The sequence below is a fragment of the Melopsittacus undulatus genome, chromosome 7 (genome assembly GCF_012275295.1).
Source record: "Melopsittacus undulatus isolate bMelUnd1 chromosome 7, bMelUnd1.mat.Z, whole genome shotgun sequence".
NCBI lineage: Eukaryota > Metazoa > Chordata > Aves > Psittaciformes > Psittaculidae > Melopsittacus > Melopsittacus undulatus.
The window spans coordinates 46682158-46700737 of record NC_047533.1 but is presented as its reverse complement, the minus strand read 5'-3'; the positions used below and the strand labels follow the sequence as shown (position 1 = coordinate 46700737).

The following is an 18580-nucleotide window of genomic DNA, read 5'->3' as shown; positions in this document are numbered from 1 at the left end:
ATTCCTCCCAAACTTGGCACACTTGTATTCTCCACCTTTAACTTCCAACACTGTCCTATGATTGTAACATGCAACCAGTAAAACAGAAGAACAAGAAATCCTATCAGTCATTTGCTGGAGTTTCCCAGAGTAGAAGCTTGTACTGAGTATTCATCAGTTCATGTGCACTTCTTATTTCCACATAAGCTTCTCAGTTGTACCTGTTAGTCTGAACTTGGCTGTACAGCTGAGTATTCCTAACACTTTGAGCATAAATAGGCACACTCCATTCCAAGGCTAGTGCTAGACACAAGAGCATTCTATAGTTGTAGTGCAATCACTACCCAGCTTTTGCTGGACTTCCCACTCTGCTTCAGTGCCTTGAGTATTCCTGAAAAAAATCATTATTCCTCAATGTGCTGCATCTCCACACTGTTCAGTTATCCCTTCTCCCTTTTTGACCTGTAAAGCGGCCAAAAGAACATTCTATGCTAGATATTACAAAGAAAAGATGCAAACTGGGGTGGCAAAGAAGAAGAGAAGGCAAGAAGATAAAGTGGAAAATTATCTCCCATTGTATTATTTGAAAGAAGATGCCAAGAATAGGTAGCCAAACAATACAGCTAGATGACCAAATCCTACACAACCTGCTTTCCAGACAGACATCCAAGTTCAGTAATAAATTCTAGGCTATGCCAGGATTTTCAGAGGCTGTTCTTCAATTAATGCATTTTTAAAACCATGCCTTGATTCTTTAATATGTTTGGTATTTTTTTGCAGGTTATTTTTTCCATCATATCTGCTTGTAACAGGTATAAATAGCAGCACTGTACAAGTATATTCCAGAAAGCTATTCAAGTATTCCTACTTAGAATTTGTGCCCTAAGCAATCATTATTCATTATCCCTATGCACAATGTGTTTCTCTAAAAGACTTTGAGATAAAAACTACCTTAATATAACCCTATTATAAAAGACCTTAATATAAATGTTATATACAAAACCACTGGAAATAAACAGGAACCTGGCAAAACCAGCAAAACATACTTGCCCACTAGATGTAACATGCAACCAAACTCACTGCAAACACGAAAGAATAGAATTCTTTATCTACACTCATGTCCTAGCAGGTTTATGGAATCATAAATCCCAAAGTAGCATCATACTACAGTACACATTAAATCTAGTGACTGGTGACACTGCCTTCAGTAATAACTCTCACTTTGATTGATCAAATATCAGACTGAAGTACAACACACATGGACATCTGTAAATAAACTAAGCATAACCACATCGTGCTTGCTTGTTTGAAATAAAATAAATTTTAAAGGATTCCCAGCCTCCAATCTGCCTGCAAGTAGCTTTGTAAGGAGAACAGCATCTAGTCCCGTAGCCCTGCTCCATGCTCCCAATAAACCCTACAACTTCAGTGAAGAACAGAAGAGCTTTGGGATGTGATCAGTACCACATACTGAATATTATTTATTTTATATATACATATATATATGTATATGTATATATATCATCCCCTTAGTCTAACATCTAGAGTCACAGAAAAAAATCTGAGCATGGAACACAGAATGAAGTTCTGTGTAATACAAGACATAAATTTGATTCTGTACTTCCTTTCACGAAGGCCACAAATTACTAAATTAAGAGTATACCTTTAAAGGTACCATCAGCTTTTTGATCATGGAAATTAGATCTAAATAATCTCAAATCAGTGTCATCATTGTACATCAAAACTGATGTACCACAATCTCCCATCTTGATCTGACCTACCCAATCTCCTCCAAAGAGTACCACCCGAAGACAAACCACCCAAAGCGATAAAGCTAATGCAAGAACTTGTCCTCTTAAGTTATGGAGCTTTCTCTGCTGGACTGTAACAAGTCTTTAAGCAAAGAGATATTATCTGAAGTTCTGAAAATTGTGTCTTGCTCTATATGTTATTGTCCTAGTTTCATCTGTAACTGTTATTTTTCTTCCTTGAACAATCTTATGTTCGTAATTTTAACTGCAGCTCCTAAATACTAAGTTTTTCTCTCCATGTTCAATAAAAACCATTATGTTGAGTAGACCATTTTATTCAAGTTACTAGATGTGAGAACTAGCATTGATAAATAAGTTCAAGGAATTGATCTGAGTGTTTAAAAAAAAATAAGTAGAAAAAAGTAAATATAGAAGTTCCCATTTAGAAAAAAAGTAATACTAAGTACACTGAGAAAAACCATAAAAGTTAAAGACATCCTAACTGAAGAGCTCTTTATGTGTTCTAGACACATTTAAAATGATTGAAGTGTTCAATTTGATTTGAAATTGCTTTGGCTCCCGGCTACAGCACATGCACTGAAGATATATAACCACTGTGAACAATGGTGTCCTGTAACTTGTATTGAAAAGCTCCAAATGACTCATGAGATGTTTCCCCATCCTGTATAGAGTGAAAGGTTAACCATCTTTCTAACCACTAAGACAACATATAGAGCAGCCCAAAAAGCAAAGACTTTATCTAGTACAGCTAGTTTTCTTGAGCACAACCAAGACAAACAAACCTCCATATTCAAACTTTGACTATTGTAATTTAACAGACAAGGAGACTTTATCTAACCTCCTCTGCTTAGTTTCATATGCAATTTCAGCAAGGCTTGTATTATAAACCTTGGAAAAGTTAGCCTTAAATGACTATCACTATACCTACCTGCAAGCTTAGAATATGTTATCTTTTAAGAACAAGCAGTATCTTTCATCTCAAGTCCAGTACAAGAACGATTACAACTGCACAACACATGTATCTGGTAAGATTTCAATTTAAGAAGTGACAGACACTTACCAATACAGACATCTATCTTCCCCTTGATAGCAGCTTCATGCAAAGGAGTGTAGTTCCAATTGTCTCTAGCATTTGGGTCTGCCCCTTGACACAGCAGCAGACTAACCACTTCAGCATGACCAAAAGAGCAGGCATTGTGAAGGGGTATCAGCCCTCCATCATCACGAGCATGAACATTGGCTCCTGTCTGTAGCAAGTGCTCTACAACATCCTTCCTTCCAAAACCTGTAAAAGAACATATTTCTGTTCATTCATCTGGTAAAACACATGATTTACTATTTAAAACTGTTCACTTAGCCTGGTGTGCAGACATCAAATGATATTATTCATGTCCCTCTTCTACTGCTTGGTTCATTTCACCATCAAGTGCAACTATATTCACCTGCTCAAACAACAGTTGGAAGATCCACTTAAACTCATGACAGCAGTGAACAATGTTGTATTATAAATAGCTTCACTGGCTGCCACTGTCTCATGAAAAGGTTCTACATTAGGCTTGCCATTCTTTTTCAATAGAAGATTATTAGGAGATAAAAGATTAAATAAACAATGGCTTTAAATTTCTATTACAATGAAATACTTTGCAGACTCCACTGTGGAGATGACAGGAACAGAACTTAGGTTCAAAAGGGACAGTTTAAACTAAAACACAAGTGTTCATTTTTGTACCAGATTGCATCTCAAAGGTCAGATTCCATTTCTTATAAACCTCAGGGCTAAAAGCAGCATCACTGAAAAGTTTAAAAGCCTGACACTTTAGAAGTTACTCTGTCTTCTGGTAATGATGGATACCAACCAGCTTCAGAATGAAAAATCCCACGTATATGAACTATGTTTCTGAAACAGCTGAATTAATTGCTGCAGCAAATGAAATTCCATCACAGTAGTGCTAACTGGCAGTTTATAGATCGTAGTAACTCCATAGATCACAGATCAGAAACATAACTAAAAACATTGTTTCTCTTTTAGAAGGCAAATACAAAGCTCAAGGGAAGAGACAAAGAAGCTATCAGTTCTCCCTCAGGTGACCACAGCAAAATGCTGCTGAAAGTGACTGAAATGATTCTCAAAAGTCAGTACTCTCCACCACAGGCAACAACTCATGCACGAAGACTTCATAAATCACAGTATTTTACCCCAGATCAGTAAGTCCCTGCATAAGACCTTCTTTTCAATGGATTAAACCCCCTTTTTGCCAGAGTACTGCACTAGTTATAGCTGTGCAGACTTACTGCACAGAACTAGCACGCTTTTTCCCCAGAGTCCATACAATGAGACCTCTAAGCCAGATCTAGCAGCTTTGCATCCAAACTGGCTTAATCCAGTTAAGGCTAATGCTCTAACTCAACATCCAGCTTTCAGTCAAATGGCACGCTAGCCATTCTGCAGGAATTTAGAGTCTCCTCAGTGAAGCACAGAGTCCTTCAACATCCTCTCCTGAAGGGCATAAGTTTTCTAGAAGCTGACTAATGCTATGGTTAAGGCAAGCACAGCCACAGGAAAAAGCCTCTTTACCAAGGCTTACCGTGGTTTGAGTTTTGATGACAATTTAGCAGTATCGATTTCTGCCCCAAGCAAGCAGGTAGAACAGTCTGAGGAAGACATCATGGATACACCCACAGATGTTCACATCTAGTAGAGAGCGTAACAGCTTACACTTAGTTAATCCTGTATTGTAATATGTAGTTCAAGTGTGCCAGTGATCAAGTACAAATTGGTTACTTTTGGATAGCAATGAGGATTCCTCAGTCCCCACTGTACAGAGCCTTCAGCTGTTTGAAGCACAGATGCTGGACCACTACAAATCACAAGTTAGCACATTTAGATACCAAAGTGTGTTTTCTTTAATACACGGGGCTGAACAGCAGCTGAGCAGCTGCTGCACAAGCTGCCGAGCCATACCAGCTGCCGGGAGGGGCCCACAACCAGACTGGCTCCCCCCTCAGCAATCCACTTTTAGTCCATCACTGCAGATGAGTCAAAGCTTTCTGGTACATTATATACTGATCACTTCACGTTAGAAATTACACTACAGAAATGGAAGCTCACAAATCAAAACTGGTATTATTAAAAGTGATACTTATTTATCATGACAAAACTGCTAACAGAAGACACATTTTTCTTAACTGAACTGTCAGCAAGGCCACTGCTACTGTAAATCACTGTGGCTTCTAACATGAAAACTGATTTGTTTGTTTGTTCCTGTTATGAAACAGTCAAGGAACATCACCTCTAAGTCTTCAAACAGAAAATGACAGCTTAAATGGGTACAACAGCAAAGGGTATCTGGTCCCACAGCAAAGCTAACAGGCCTGGGGCATAAATACCAAGAAGCAAGCCCTCAAGATTCCCAAGTTTATATTGTTCATTTGACTGGCAAAGGAAAGTTGAGAAAGACATGAGTTAGGAAAGGATGGTTTCAACTAAACAGCAAATCAACAGAATTTATTAGTCTTTAGTTTTTATAGACTGAACTACTAAGAGTACTGAAACTGAATTAGCATTTGCTTTACATGTACTTCTGGTCTCTCAAGGAAAAACCACCTTACAGTGCCTGTAAACCCAAATTTCTTTTCAAGTTATTCAGTGTTGAGATTGTCAGGACTACACACACACACACACACACACACACACACACACTTGTTCAAGGTAGCCCTTGATAAAGGTATCTTTGGAAACGACAGCAATAACCGCTTTACAGTTTTTGGTGACTTGGCTCTTCTGTTCAGTCCTCACAAAGCACAGTAAAGGTTACTGTGATTTCATCCCACCAGACCACCCACCTTTCAAAGTGATGAGTTATGGGAATAGCTTCCCCATCTCGACCACAGACAAACTTGCAAAAACTTGAATTGACAAAGTACCAGCAAGTCTTTAAAGTGATCACAAAATCCAATCTGCCAAATTGGTTGTAATGACTGAAACTCCTGCAGCAAGGGGGGGGGGGGGGGGGGGGGGGGGGGGAGGGTCACCTTTTTAAAAAAACCCAGGCACATACCAAGCCATTTGCAACAGATCAGGCACATATAATTTGGTTTAAAATGAAGAAACTAATGTGATGGCATTTAAGAAGATTTTAAAAATCTTACTCTTGGATACTTCCAGTGTAACTTTAATTTGCAGAGCCTAAGAGTTCCCAAGTAAGTGACTGTAATTAAAGATCCCCAAAGATGATCAAATAGATAACATCCAAAACCAGAGTAACTATGGAGAAGAGTCACATTTAAAGGCACAGAATGCAGGCTTGTTTAATGAGGTTCACCTCCCAGCTTTCAAAGCACACACATGGGCAGGGTCCCTTATTAGCTTTGGCTATTTGACATGGGTAAAATGCACAAACCTTGCCCTCATTTTAGCTTCTTTACACAACTTAGAAGTCTCAGGCAAGTCAGAGTACCTCAGAAAATATATTGTCCAGAAGAGAAAGGAAGCAGTAATCCCATTACAATAGAGTAGTAGCAAGAGGACATTTGAAATTTAAGGGTGAAACACTCATTAGTCAAACCAAAGAAAAGGCAAAAATTCAGAGTGACTGACAGGCTCTTAATTTCTCCAGTCATCTCACAGAAACAACTGAAGTGGTGAAAGCCAGGACATGGACACAGCTATGAAAGCTTCACATACATCAAAAGACAGGCACACAGTTTGGAGAAAATGCCACTTAACTAGTTCTTTGCCAGTGCTGTATTCCATACCTGTCGCTTTATGCTGAAAGTGAGAGGGAAAAAAAGGCTTTAGGTAGTAAACTGTCAGCTTGAATATTAAACTAAATAAAACTTTCAAGTGCTGTCAGTCAAAATGGCACCTAGATACCACCAAATGTTTACTGCCAAGACCAGTTCTTTTCCCCTGTCACATCCTGCTCCCAGCCCACAAGGTTGTCCTGCCCCATCTCTTCTTGTGGCATTGAACCTAAGTAAGCAAGAGGCAACAGAGTGAGCAGACTGAATAACTGATGATAGAAGCAACTCAAGGAAAGCAACAGAAGCATCAGTTGATAGCCTGTTGGTACATGCTTCGGTGAGGACTTCCACATGAAACCTGAGTTCAGTTAGTCAAAAGTTTTCACATGGTAACAGTTTACAGACAATTACTAATACTCCAAGATGCCACATACATCACTGGCCAATTTCAAGACTCATTTTCAGAAAGACTGGTAAAAAAAACAACTATATGGACTTCCCACCAAAATCAGAAGAATGCTTTCCCCAGTGCCAACCATACATCGAATAGTCAGTTTGATCAGTTTAAGTACAGCTGTACTGTTACACCCACTCCCCAATTAATGTCACTTGATTAACATGGCATGAATTCCTTCAAATGCGAAGTCTAACCTCTGCAAAGCTGCTAATATGTGCAGTTTAATTTATCACTTGAAAGACCCTAACTCTCACTAGCTGTTTTTCCTCCTCCTTTCACTAGTCTGCTCTTAAGAACACATGGACTCCAAAAGGAGTTAGATTTTACAGTCGTACATAATCACAGGTTAAGCACACCTGCAGGTATTAGTGATCTTAGGCAAAGCAGGAAAGATGCTCTTACTAAAGGTAGTCCCGCTTGTTACAGTGCTAAATGTAACTCTCAGAATACAATCCCTTGGAGAAGCACACATCTTAGAGACACGTGACCTTTTGAGAATGGTTTTAAACAGTAAGCAAAGGTGAAGCTCAAGCTAAGTCACTGTACATCTCTTTGCTTCAGTACTGTACATTCTGATACCATTCCCCCCTCCCCCCCCGGTCTTCCAAAAGCCACCAGGCACTTCTCCCACTTCATTTTAGTTTAACAAAATAAACTGAAGAGCCTTCAAGCTGCTTCAATATTACTGAAGGTCTGAGATTTTGCATTTATATCCTCTTGTAAATTCCTTCAAAGGATTTTAAATAGGAAGGAGATGCAAGTACTGCAAGACCACTCAAGACAGCAAATTACCAGCCACAAAACAAGCTGAATGCTTGGGAGTAGAGTTCATGTACTACAAATACAACAAAAACAAGCAAGAACTTCAAAATCAAGGACAGTAATTTATCAATTCCTCTTTTTATATGAAAAAAAAATCTGTATTTTGCAGGCTCTGAGCCTGTAAGGCTGCCAGGATGTTTTCTAATTGACTACACTATCTGCACTCTTCACTCTATCCATATGAATTCAGCTGAAAATTGTTATTATTCCTGCTTTAAGTTGCACAAGGCAGAACTGATCAGTGACTTAGCTTTACAAACACCTGTTTGATTACTCAAACAGGTAGGACATCTCTCCTATGGCAAAGATGTATCAGACAACAGCAACAAAATGAGTCAGAGTACTTTAGGAATAGTATCTCAGGCAAGGTTTTCCTGGGCAACTTAAACTAATTTGATGCACACTGCACCACAGATGGAGCGGTCAATTCAGGTATCTCTGCACAGAGCTTCTGCCTGTAGTAAGTTACCAACTGCTTCTTGCTGCTTCCTGGCTCTTCCTCAAGGAACACTCAGTCGCTAGTTACATTTGTTCTGCTTCCTCAGTTCCTTACCACACACATGTTGAAGCAGCTTGCATTATGATTAATAGCTTGCTAGTTGACAAATCAACTTGATCAGCTCTCTTCTGAAATTCTGACCACTAATTCTTCCCCAACCCAAGTGAAAAACCCCTTTGCCTTCAGGACTAAAGTCATCCAGAAGTTTTCTAAAGAACAGTTATATATGTTAGCCTTCAAAAAATATTTTACTCCCAACAGTTATTACCAGTGATATCAAAAGCATGCTTACAGGAAACTACCTTTCCCAAATAGCTTTTTGCCATTACTATAGACCCAAGTAGAAAGAAAACAAAGGAGCATCACCGATGCTCTAACAAATCACCTTAAATCATATTTCTTCAAGTCCGAGTTTGGGCTGATACCACCAAGAGCACTTCAACTTGTTATCCCAACTCTATGCTTTCCAAAAGCCACTGCAGAAACCTCTACTTCAGTACAGAAGTGGGCATTAACCCACAGTTCAGCAATTACTGTTATTACTCCTTCTAAACTTGGGTTAAACATTAGAAAGAGAATAACAGTGAAACTACAAGAATGTGTTGCCTAAGAACTAGCTTGAGGGGCTAACGTCATGATAAAAAAAGTTCAACTTCTCATAGAATCATAGAATCATGGAATCATAGAATAGCTAGGGTTAGAAAGGACCCCAAGATCATCTAGTTCCAACCCCCCGCCATGGGCAGGGACACCTCACACTAAACCATATCACCCAAGGCTTCATCCAACATGACCTTGAACACTGCCAGGGATGGAGCACTCACAACCTCCCTGAGCAACTCACTCCAGTGCCTCACCACCCTTACAGTAAAGGATTTCTTCCTCATATCCAGTCTAAACCTCTGCTGTTTAAGTTTCAACCCATTACCCCTTGTCCTATCACTACAGTCCCTAATGAAGAATCCCTCCCCAGCATCGTTATAGGCTCCCTTCCAATACTGGAAGGCTGCTATGAGGTCTCCACGCAGCCTTCTCTTCTCCAGGCTGAACAGCCCCAACTCTCTAAGCCTGTCTTCATACAGGAGGTGCTCCAGTCCCCTGATCATCCTCATGGCCCTCCTCTGGACTTGCTCCAACAGTTCCATGTCCCTTTTATGTTGAGGACATGAGAACTGCACACAGTACTCCAAGTGAGGTCTCACGAGAGCAGAGTAGAGGGGCAGGATCACCTCCTTTGACCTGCTGGTCACGCCCCTTTTGATGCAGCCCAGAATATGTTTGGCTTACTGGGCTGTAAGCGCACACTGCTGGCTCATGTTCATTTTCTCATTGACTAACACCCCCAAGTCATTAAATGGGTGTTGAACTCTACAAGCTTACAATTGTGGGTATACGAAGAAATTGGCTAGGACTCAGCTTATTTCTGTCAGGTCCATCCACCTACTCATTTCTGAAACAGGTCCTATTACTAATGATTTACTAGCAAGGACTGTGTCAAAAAACAGAACAATCAAGGTGTCAGCAGCAAATACATACCCATGCTTTTACAAGGCTAAACCTTGTTTCGGAAGGGAAGAAGCAAATCCATCATTAAGCCAGCTCCTACAAATTCTTGCTGGCTCTGAGAAAAAGCTGGGATTTCAGACAAAAGGTCACACAACTCCTCCCCATCTAGGCATATTAAAGGTGGAAAAGACTTGGAAAGCTAACCTTGGTATGTGAATGCTATACATGATCACACACACACATACACACACACAAGAGCCGCATCACTGCCAGTCTGCTTCAAAAACAATAGGCCAATACAGGCAGTCCCACTCAGTGATTCACAGAAAATATGTAGGCTGAGGGCAAAGTCCCACTCTACCCCACGCAAAGTCTACCTAAAATGTGACACATTATCACATAGACTGAAATAATCCGTAAAAAAAGAGTTAAAAAGTGAATAACATACCCCAAGGTGGCAGGGGGGTAGGCAGGGAGAGAATCTACCTCTCACACAGAACCACCAACTCATTTGGTTATGCTGGCAAAAAGGTATTTTGTCAACCATGTAACATCATCACTAAATGCAGGATTATCAAGCTAGTTTACAAGAACAGACAGCACAGGCATAATAAATTTTTTCAACTAGTGAGGGGCATATAATACAGTAAAGATGCTCATAATCCTGCGAAATCTACAACAGTCTTTCTCAAGGCAAAGAGACAATCCATCTGTAGATCAGAGGAGTGCAGTGGAAAGGCAAGAGAGTGGAACAGTTTGGGCTCACACAATGCAGTTTGAAGAGAGAACCATTAAGAAGAACACAGGATATTCTAGCAAAGAGGGTGGAAAATACAAGGGGAAGCAAGTTACTTTTAACGCAAATTAACATTCCAATTGTTTAGTGAACTCCTTCTACTAACACGGAGAAACTGGGTCTTGCTCAAACAGTTGCTGAGCTACAAACTGCAGGAAGAGCACTTAGAGAAGAATTATATATAAAGAGGATAAGTGTGTAACTCTTTCCTAAATACCCGATTTTGGCCGCCAGTATGGCTAAAGCCTTTAGCAAACATACCTTTGTTTGTGCCTTGTGCTTTTTTAATTTTTTTTTTTTCATAGTTATAAGCAAGCTAGTTTCCTTTGGGGAAAAAAAAATGTTAAAGCTCTGAATACGTTAAGACCTCCACTTAATTTTTTCTTTGTATTTTGAAGTCATTCAATCACTTTCAGTCTTTAGAATCCTCTTCTTGGGTGCCAAGGGACAACATCGAAAGCCTGCACTGGTCCCAGGGATCCAAATCACCCAGAATCCGCATAGTTGTTGAGACACTACTGAGCTTTCCTCTTTCCAAACACGTGTACCTCTATAGAAGAATATCTCAAATCACTTGCAAAGGAAGACCTGAACACCACAGATCCTGAAAGACATTCAGAATTTCAAGAGACTGCTAGAATAACAGTCCAGTTGGAGGATGAAAGGAAAACAATCCTTTGTTCAACATCTTCCTGCTCGCAAAAGAGATCTCTATGCCCCTGATATGGCCTCAATATTAATTTCTGCCATATTAATAGCTAACCAAAGCAGGTCAGATTTATTCAGCACACTAGCTGACATTCCAGAGTTGAAGAACCAACTCCCCTTCATTCAGATCAATTGAAAATTCATATATCCCAGAAAAAAAAAAAAAAACTTAGAAGCAACACTTGCTTCTACTTAATGTGACCATACACATTTCATCTAAAATTGGGTAATGAACAAATTACTCAAACTTCTAGAAATAGATTCAGATCTATCCCCAGTTTCTTAAATAATTGAATAATTAAATAATTACAGGGACTTCAGTTCTCACCTCATCCTCAGCTTATGTACGTGCTAAAGATTCTGAACACTCTCAGAAGTCACCCCTTTTATCTTACTTCTGCCATGAGAAAGGAGATAAATGTGATTTTGAAACTAGAAACCCCACAGAGCTTAAGGAAACCTGAACTTAGTGCTTTTTAGAAGAAACTAGAGTTAGGGAAGTTGTCCTTCCCTGGTACAGTAAAAGTAATTTAACTGCCTGGCACTGCCGCCAAAAAGGACGTCTGAGAACACCAGACTGAGCTAGGGAGAAGTCAGTACCCAGGGGAAAAAAACCCAACTAAAACAAACAACAAAATAACATCCAGCTGCCCTCAGAACTGGGAAATGAAGAAGAAATTTGAACTATTCCTCTACCACATATGACAAGATCAGAAGCTGAACTCTCTCTTGTCATTTAAGAGTTTAGCTTCCCAAAGTTTTAAAGCAGCAGTTTAAAAACACTGCATATCGCACTATCCAACCCTTGTTCCTTGAGTGAAGGCCATACAATTCATACTTAGGTATGGCTGATAAAAAATGAGCTATTATCCACAACACAGCTTCATATATACAGCAGACTCCTATAAGCAAGCAAGTTTTATTTCTCCTTTTGTCCACAAAGGAGAAGATCAAATCAACACACTTTATCACTGGCAGATACATACTGCCTAAGATCAGCTGCATCCAAACAACGTGCTTACAGGCCATTTCAAAACACAGGACCCCAAGAACTCTGCACTAAGAAATCTGTCTAATGCTATTACAGGTCAAACTCATTTGGACAAGACATATTTCAGTGATTTGAGATAAAATATGTATGGTCACTAAGAAACATCTGTCAATGTAGAAAAATAGATGGAGGAATTTGTTAGCTATGAGAACTTCATCTGCTGTTTTCCACATGCTACAAGGAAGCACCCTGCACTGCTATTACTGCAAAATCTTACTGACATTATCAACTTTCCAAGTCTTATCTCCCTTAAGAAAGTTTTGTCCGTTACTTCCCTAATCAAAGCAGAAGTTAACACCACAGCTTCAGCACTACAGTCTGTATTAGCATAGAAGTTCTCAGAGTTTAAGGGGAAGCAGCAAGGTCTAATTTTAAGTCTGATCCCAAAACAAGCAGAAAAGACTCAAGATGAGCCTTCCAAAACATTAAAAACTTCATGCTCACACATGCAATTGTACCAGCATTATGTTCCAGAGTTCATTAAAATGAAGCCCGCCTCCATATCTCAGAAATTCACTGTGTCACCTGCATTAGGTTATGCTTTACTGGTAGAGCTCAGGGATCAGAGAATGAAAAGGAAATGGCTCAGGACTATAAGTTCCCTTACAGGCACTGTGAAATGCTATCTGTACTTCGAAAATTAAAACAAAGTCATACAATCTCAGACAGTATTATCCGACTGCAAAATTGAACACCACTATCCAGAGATCCAGGCAACACTGTGCCACAAAATGCTCATTTTTATTACTGATTTCAATAACAGTGCTTTAGAGCCATACACCTGCATTTAAATACTGACCACTCAAAACAGTCTTGTTAGTTATATTAATTCATGTGTGCCACTGCTAAAGCTGAAACAAGATCCATGTCCCTTACTACATAAGGTCTGGTCCCGTAACATTGTGGCTCATGTCAGAAAGCCCTCAGTCTGACCACAGCCCTAGCAATTGTGCAAGTCCTAATGGTGGTGACTTAAAGCAGTTTCCTCGTTTTACTTTAATGTGAGCTTGATGTGCCTTGTGCCCACAGTTAAGACCACATCCTGTACAAAACATTCTCTTTACGGGCTACACTAACCTGTAATAGCTAAATTTGCTAGAAGGTACTGTTTACTTCCTGTTAGTGTAAGCAGGTTGTTTAAATGTAATGTAAACTCCCTATTTATTGATTTTATGACATTATTTCTGATCACAGTGGCATCTCATCTCTGCACTAAGAGGCATATTCTCTCCTGGGCACATCTGTAACTTCTATTAAGTACTGCTCTTCCATTTCACCTCTCTTCCCAGCCAACTCAGACTTTAAGTGATGTAGAGATCCAGCAACAGCTATGCCCAAATAAAAGGGAAAACAGTTATAAAGCACCAGGCATCAGCTATGATTCCTTTCCAGTCTATATACATCACTATGGTCCCCAACTTTCAAAAACTACTACAACATATGAGACTTCAAGCCAACTCTGTCCTGAACTCGTTTCTCACTTCCTAAGTACACATGCACAAGTTTGCAGCAGCGTACATGTCAAATACACAGAAAAAGGTCTACTGTCTCCCTTACACCTCCACGATCTCCTCTCCCACTTGTTTTTTTCCATTTTATGAGGGGGAAAAAAGGTTTTAACTGCCGCTTCCCCAGTCTGCAGTGTAAGGCTGCCGAGGAAATGTGCTCACACTATTCCTCTCAGCTTAAGTTCTCCCGACACACCGAGATGCTGGAGGGCCCCTTCACGGAACTAGGGACGCTACTCCTTACGAGACAGGTCGGGAGCTGCACCCTCCCCGTCCCGACGCACTCGCTGTCACTGCCCTCTTTGGGACCGGCAGTCCGGACGCGCCCCAGCCCTCCCCGGTGCCGGTACCCACCGGCTGCGAAGTGGAGCGGCGTGGACTTGCGTCCCGCCATGTCCTTGGCGTTCACGTTGCCCGTGTCCACCAGGCGCTTCACGCGCGTCACGTCCCCATTGCGGCAGGCCTCCAGCAGCTCGCGGAAGGCCCCGCTCGCCGCGCCCGGGCCCGCCGCCTCGGGACTCTCCGCCGCCGGACTCGATGCAACGGACGACGACGCAGACGAGGAAGACGACGAGGAGGAACTGCTGGAGCTGCTGCCCGAGCCCGGCGGGCCCGGGGCGGCGGCGGCGCCCGCCTCCTCCGAGCACTCCGGAGCCGGAGGCCGCTCGGTGTCGGGGGGAGCCTCGCCTTCGGGGCCAGCCAGGCTGTGGCGCTGCGCGGCAGGGGTGAGATCGGCTGGCGCCAGGCTGGGGCTGCGCGGCGGCGAGGCGGCGGCCGGCGGCGAGGCCGGCCCGGGCGGCGGCGGGGGGTGATGATGGTGATGGTGGTGCTGGGAGCGACGCGGCGCCGCCATCTTCCCCCTCCTCCGCTGCCCCACCGCCCCCCTCCCGGCCCCCGTCACTGCGGCAACGGCGGCAGTCCCCGCCCACGCTTCCGCCAGCACATGGCCAATCTCAACGCGCGGCGCCCGGACGTGACGCCCACTTCGTGACGGGTGGGTGCGGCCTCACCGGGACACGCCCCACGACGGGACAGCGGCTCTGGCCTGCCCCCTGGTGGCCGCTGCGTGCGGCTGGGCGGGGCGGGGAGGAGGAGCCCCGCTCGGTGTCGGCCCCGCGGGGAGCCGAGTCCCTGCCGCGGCCGCCGGTGCAGGGAGGAGGGGAGCGGGCCGGGAGCGCCGGGCCGGGAGCGCCCCAAGCGTGCCCCAGCCCGGAAGGGAGCGCGGGGGGCAGCGTTCCTCTCCCTTCTGGAGCCCGCTGTCGCGGCTAGTAAGCGGCAGCTTCCTCTGCCTCCATGCCCGGGACGGCGGCACCAGCCAGCTTGGTCACGCCAGGGGCAGTGAGTTTAGCCCAGCCCTCGGCCAGGCGCTCACCCAGGTTCCCCTCACGCCATCCTCCCGCGGTGTGGTGTCCTGTCCGTACAGCTCGTTCCCAAAGCCACCAAACGATGGCGTTGGTAGAGATAAAGCTGATGAAGAAACCTATGGGAAGGCTGGCAGTTCTTTACAAGGTGGTTAGCTAAACTGGAAGGCTCATTCATTGAAGGGAGGAAAGCAGCTTTGGGTTAACCCTGTTCTCCAGGGCGAGGCAGCCACATGCAGCAAATGGCAGAGAGAGGCAAGTGAGGAGCTCCATCCGCATCAGCAACAGCGACGTGCAGAGGGACAGGCAGCAAGGCGGATGGTGGCTGTCAGTGCTGAGGATGAGACAGAGAAGTCCAGTGATGTTGTGGACCCAAAGAGCCCGTGAGTCCCTCTGTGGACGGGACAGATAGAACTGAACTGGGTGGGAATAAACAGAAGCATTTAAATAAGGAATTTGCTTTGGATTTGAAAAGCAGCAGGATGATGAGAACAAAGTGCCCCTGGCTTACAGGTATCTAGGGAGGATATAAACACTAATAACGAATAAACTGTGAAAGTAGAAAACTCCAATAACTGTCACCAGCAGACAAGGTTCACTTACCTTAGCTTTAAACTGTGAACACAAGGGAGATTCCATTGACAGGAATATCAACAGCAACAATTCCTGGAGGATTTCCAGTACAACAATTCCTGTGGCTGCCAGCACTGATGGGTATGAGGAAACTGATGTTAAGGGACTGAATATAGCTAATGCCAGCCAAGTTGTACTGGCAAAATGATCTGCTTTAGTTGTCTGGCAGGGAAAGAGCTTTGGGAAGTGTTTGTGTAGCAATGTGTGATGTGCTGAAGAAATGCTGGGCAGGTCTAATGCCGGGGGCACAGAAAACCATGACTGTCGGAGCAGTAAATGAAGATCCACCCAAATGTGCTGGCTCAGTCCTTGTTCATGCCATGGCTTTGAAGCTGTGGGCCTTGACCAGACACTGAGGTCAGCAAGACTTCCTTGACACCTGATTCCAAATAGCTGATGCTTCTCAGTCTTCTTTCAACTCAAAATTCCCAAAAGGACTACCAAGAAGGTAGCTTTAGACTGGACATAAGAAAGAATTTTTTAACAATGAGGGTGGTGAGGCCCTGGCACGGGTTTCCCATAGAATCTGTGGCTGCCCCATCCCTGGCAGCGTTCAAGGCCAGTTTGGATGGGGCTGGGAGCAACCTGATCTAGCTGAAGATATTCCTGCCATGGCAGGGGGGTTGGACCTAGATGATCTTCAATGGTCCCTTCAAACCTAAATCTTTCTGCAATTATATGAATGCTGTGCCTGGGAAGGAACAAGTAAAAGGATTAGGATTCATGGTATGAGACCTGCCCATGGGAAAGTGGGGCCTGGACCTGAGTTTCACGGGGTGTAATGCCCAGCAGTTCTGGCAGTGCACCTCCGTTTCAGATCCCCACCTTTAGCTGGGGGTCCTTATCCCATTGCAGCCCCCAGTTTCGCCAAGCCTCCATGTTCCTGCCCCACATGTACAGCAGCACTGCTTCCCTTCAGATTTGGCAAGCAGCAGTGCTGTCTACCCCAGCCCCTCTCTTTCCCCTCCCAAAGCATGGCCAGGATCCCTTCAGGTGCTTCTATTACCATTTGTACATGGCTTGGTGTGCCTTGGGGTAGATTCATGTAATTCCTGCAGAAACAGCAAGCAAAACAATGTGGGGAATTAAGTTCTGGGCAACATTTCTTCATCCTTACAGGATTTCTACTTAAGGTCGAGAAGGAAGATGGGGAGTAGTGTTCAGTCAACCCATTGCTTGTTCCAAGGCCTGCCCTGAAACACGGCTTCTTCAATCATTGCCAAAGCAGGAACCTGGGGTTTTACCATCTGGGCTGTGTGTCTGGTGCTGTGGAAGGCAAGCACCCTCGCAAGGGGATGCCAGCCTTGCTCAGTGCTGGTGCCAGAGCCCATGCACTTTGAAGTGGCCACAGTGCTCCCCACATCTACTTGCCTCAGTGGCTTCATGCTTCTGTTGAGCTGATTCAGGTTCACATCGTGTCACAAATGGCTGATTACATTTGCACCTCTTGTCCTGTAAAGCCCAGAGCCAAGCTCTAAAATGTCTTTGATAACTCAGTGTCTTTTACCTGACCCAAGAGAGAGGTGCTTTAGATAGAAATCTTATTAATGATGCAGTTGCAAGGCTCAGTGAAGTGGAGGCGCCTCAGACTTCAGCTGAATAATTAAATGCCATCAATAAGACTTTACAGGGCCACTATTTAAAATTAATAACTTCAAATGCAATTCTGGCATATAATAGAACCCACTGGAACGGATTGCTGGCAATTTTACAGCCACCTGCCTCTCAGCCCCAGCTGATGACAGCTAGGAGAGGGGCTGAATATGTTTCTGAATATGTTTGAGCTCCAACAAATAGGAAATGGCTCCAAAACCAGCATCCATCCAGCATGCCAGTGTTCGTGTTTAATGGAGTTCTAGGATGCTGACGGGTAAATCAAGAGGAAGTGAGGAAGTCCTGTTTGGAGAACCACATCTCTTCTGCCTAAGCAGATGGGAGGACAAGGAATCATTTAGGTCTGTAACAAAAACTGTATTTTCTGAGAAACAAAATCTTCCCTTTCCCCAGAAAGTATGTCTTGCTCACAACTGGCAGGTTTAACCATGGTGAATGTGCTTAAGAAGTCAAGAGACCCATCTTTGGCTGTTCAAAGTTACAGATTTGTATACCTGTGCAAATATACAGTATGATAAAATGTAAGGTCCATGACGAAGCACTAGAGCTTTCTCCCTTGGACAGCCTCTGAGCAGCACTGGGGACATCTCTGTGGAGCATGGTTTTTCTAGCTTAGCTGCATTCACCATCTACAGGAGCTCATAAAAGTTTGACTATATATTGTGTGACGTCTCTCCCCCTCCTTGGGGAGGCATTCAGCTCCTGCTGCTTTGCATATTTTGTAATACGGGTTTTGACAGGCAAAACTGCCCCTGCTCAGGCCAGCTCCTCCCTGGCTGTCCGTGCATGCTGTCAGAAAGATGTGTTTAATACAGGCCATGACCTCTAACAGTGGGTAAACAGAGATAAGTGCTTCTCTTCCTGGTATTTTTCAGCTGTCTCAGTCAAGCAGCTGCTTGAAGTGTCCCCAGTGGAGGGATTTGTCCAGTTGTCCTGTGGGAAGCAAAAGGATAGTGCAGAGCAGCAGCCTTTCAGGTTACACTTGCTGCAGATTACAGAGCAACAGGGAGCCTGCCCTGGCTTCAGAGAGGATCTGCAGTGCTCATGGGCATCATGGGGTAGGTGCTCCCCAATAATGATGCTGCTTTCTCTGCCTTTACCTGTACAAGGGAGGAAGAAAATCAGCTGCAA

The 18580-nt window shown here is 43.5% G+C and overlaps 1 protein-coding gene across 1 annotated transcript in view; it reads right to left on the bottom strand.

Annotated features, from left to right (window-relative positions):
* The window catches only part of TNKS (tankyrase), a 136409-nt gene extending 121715 nt beyond the window's left edge, over positions 1–14694 (bottom strand). Inside the window, exons 1-2 of the mRNA XM_034064612.1 lie at positions 14196–14694; positions 2812–3036 (exon numbers count right to left, since the gene is read on the bottom strand). Coding sequence (XP_033920503.1) covers positions 2812–3036; positions 14196–14694 — 724 coding nt within the window. The remainder of the gene's footprint in view (positions 1–2811; positions 3037–14195) is intronic.
* Between the last annotated feature and the right edge of the window lie 3886 nt (positions 14695–18580).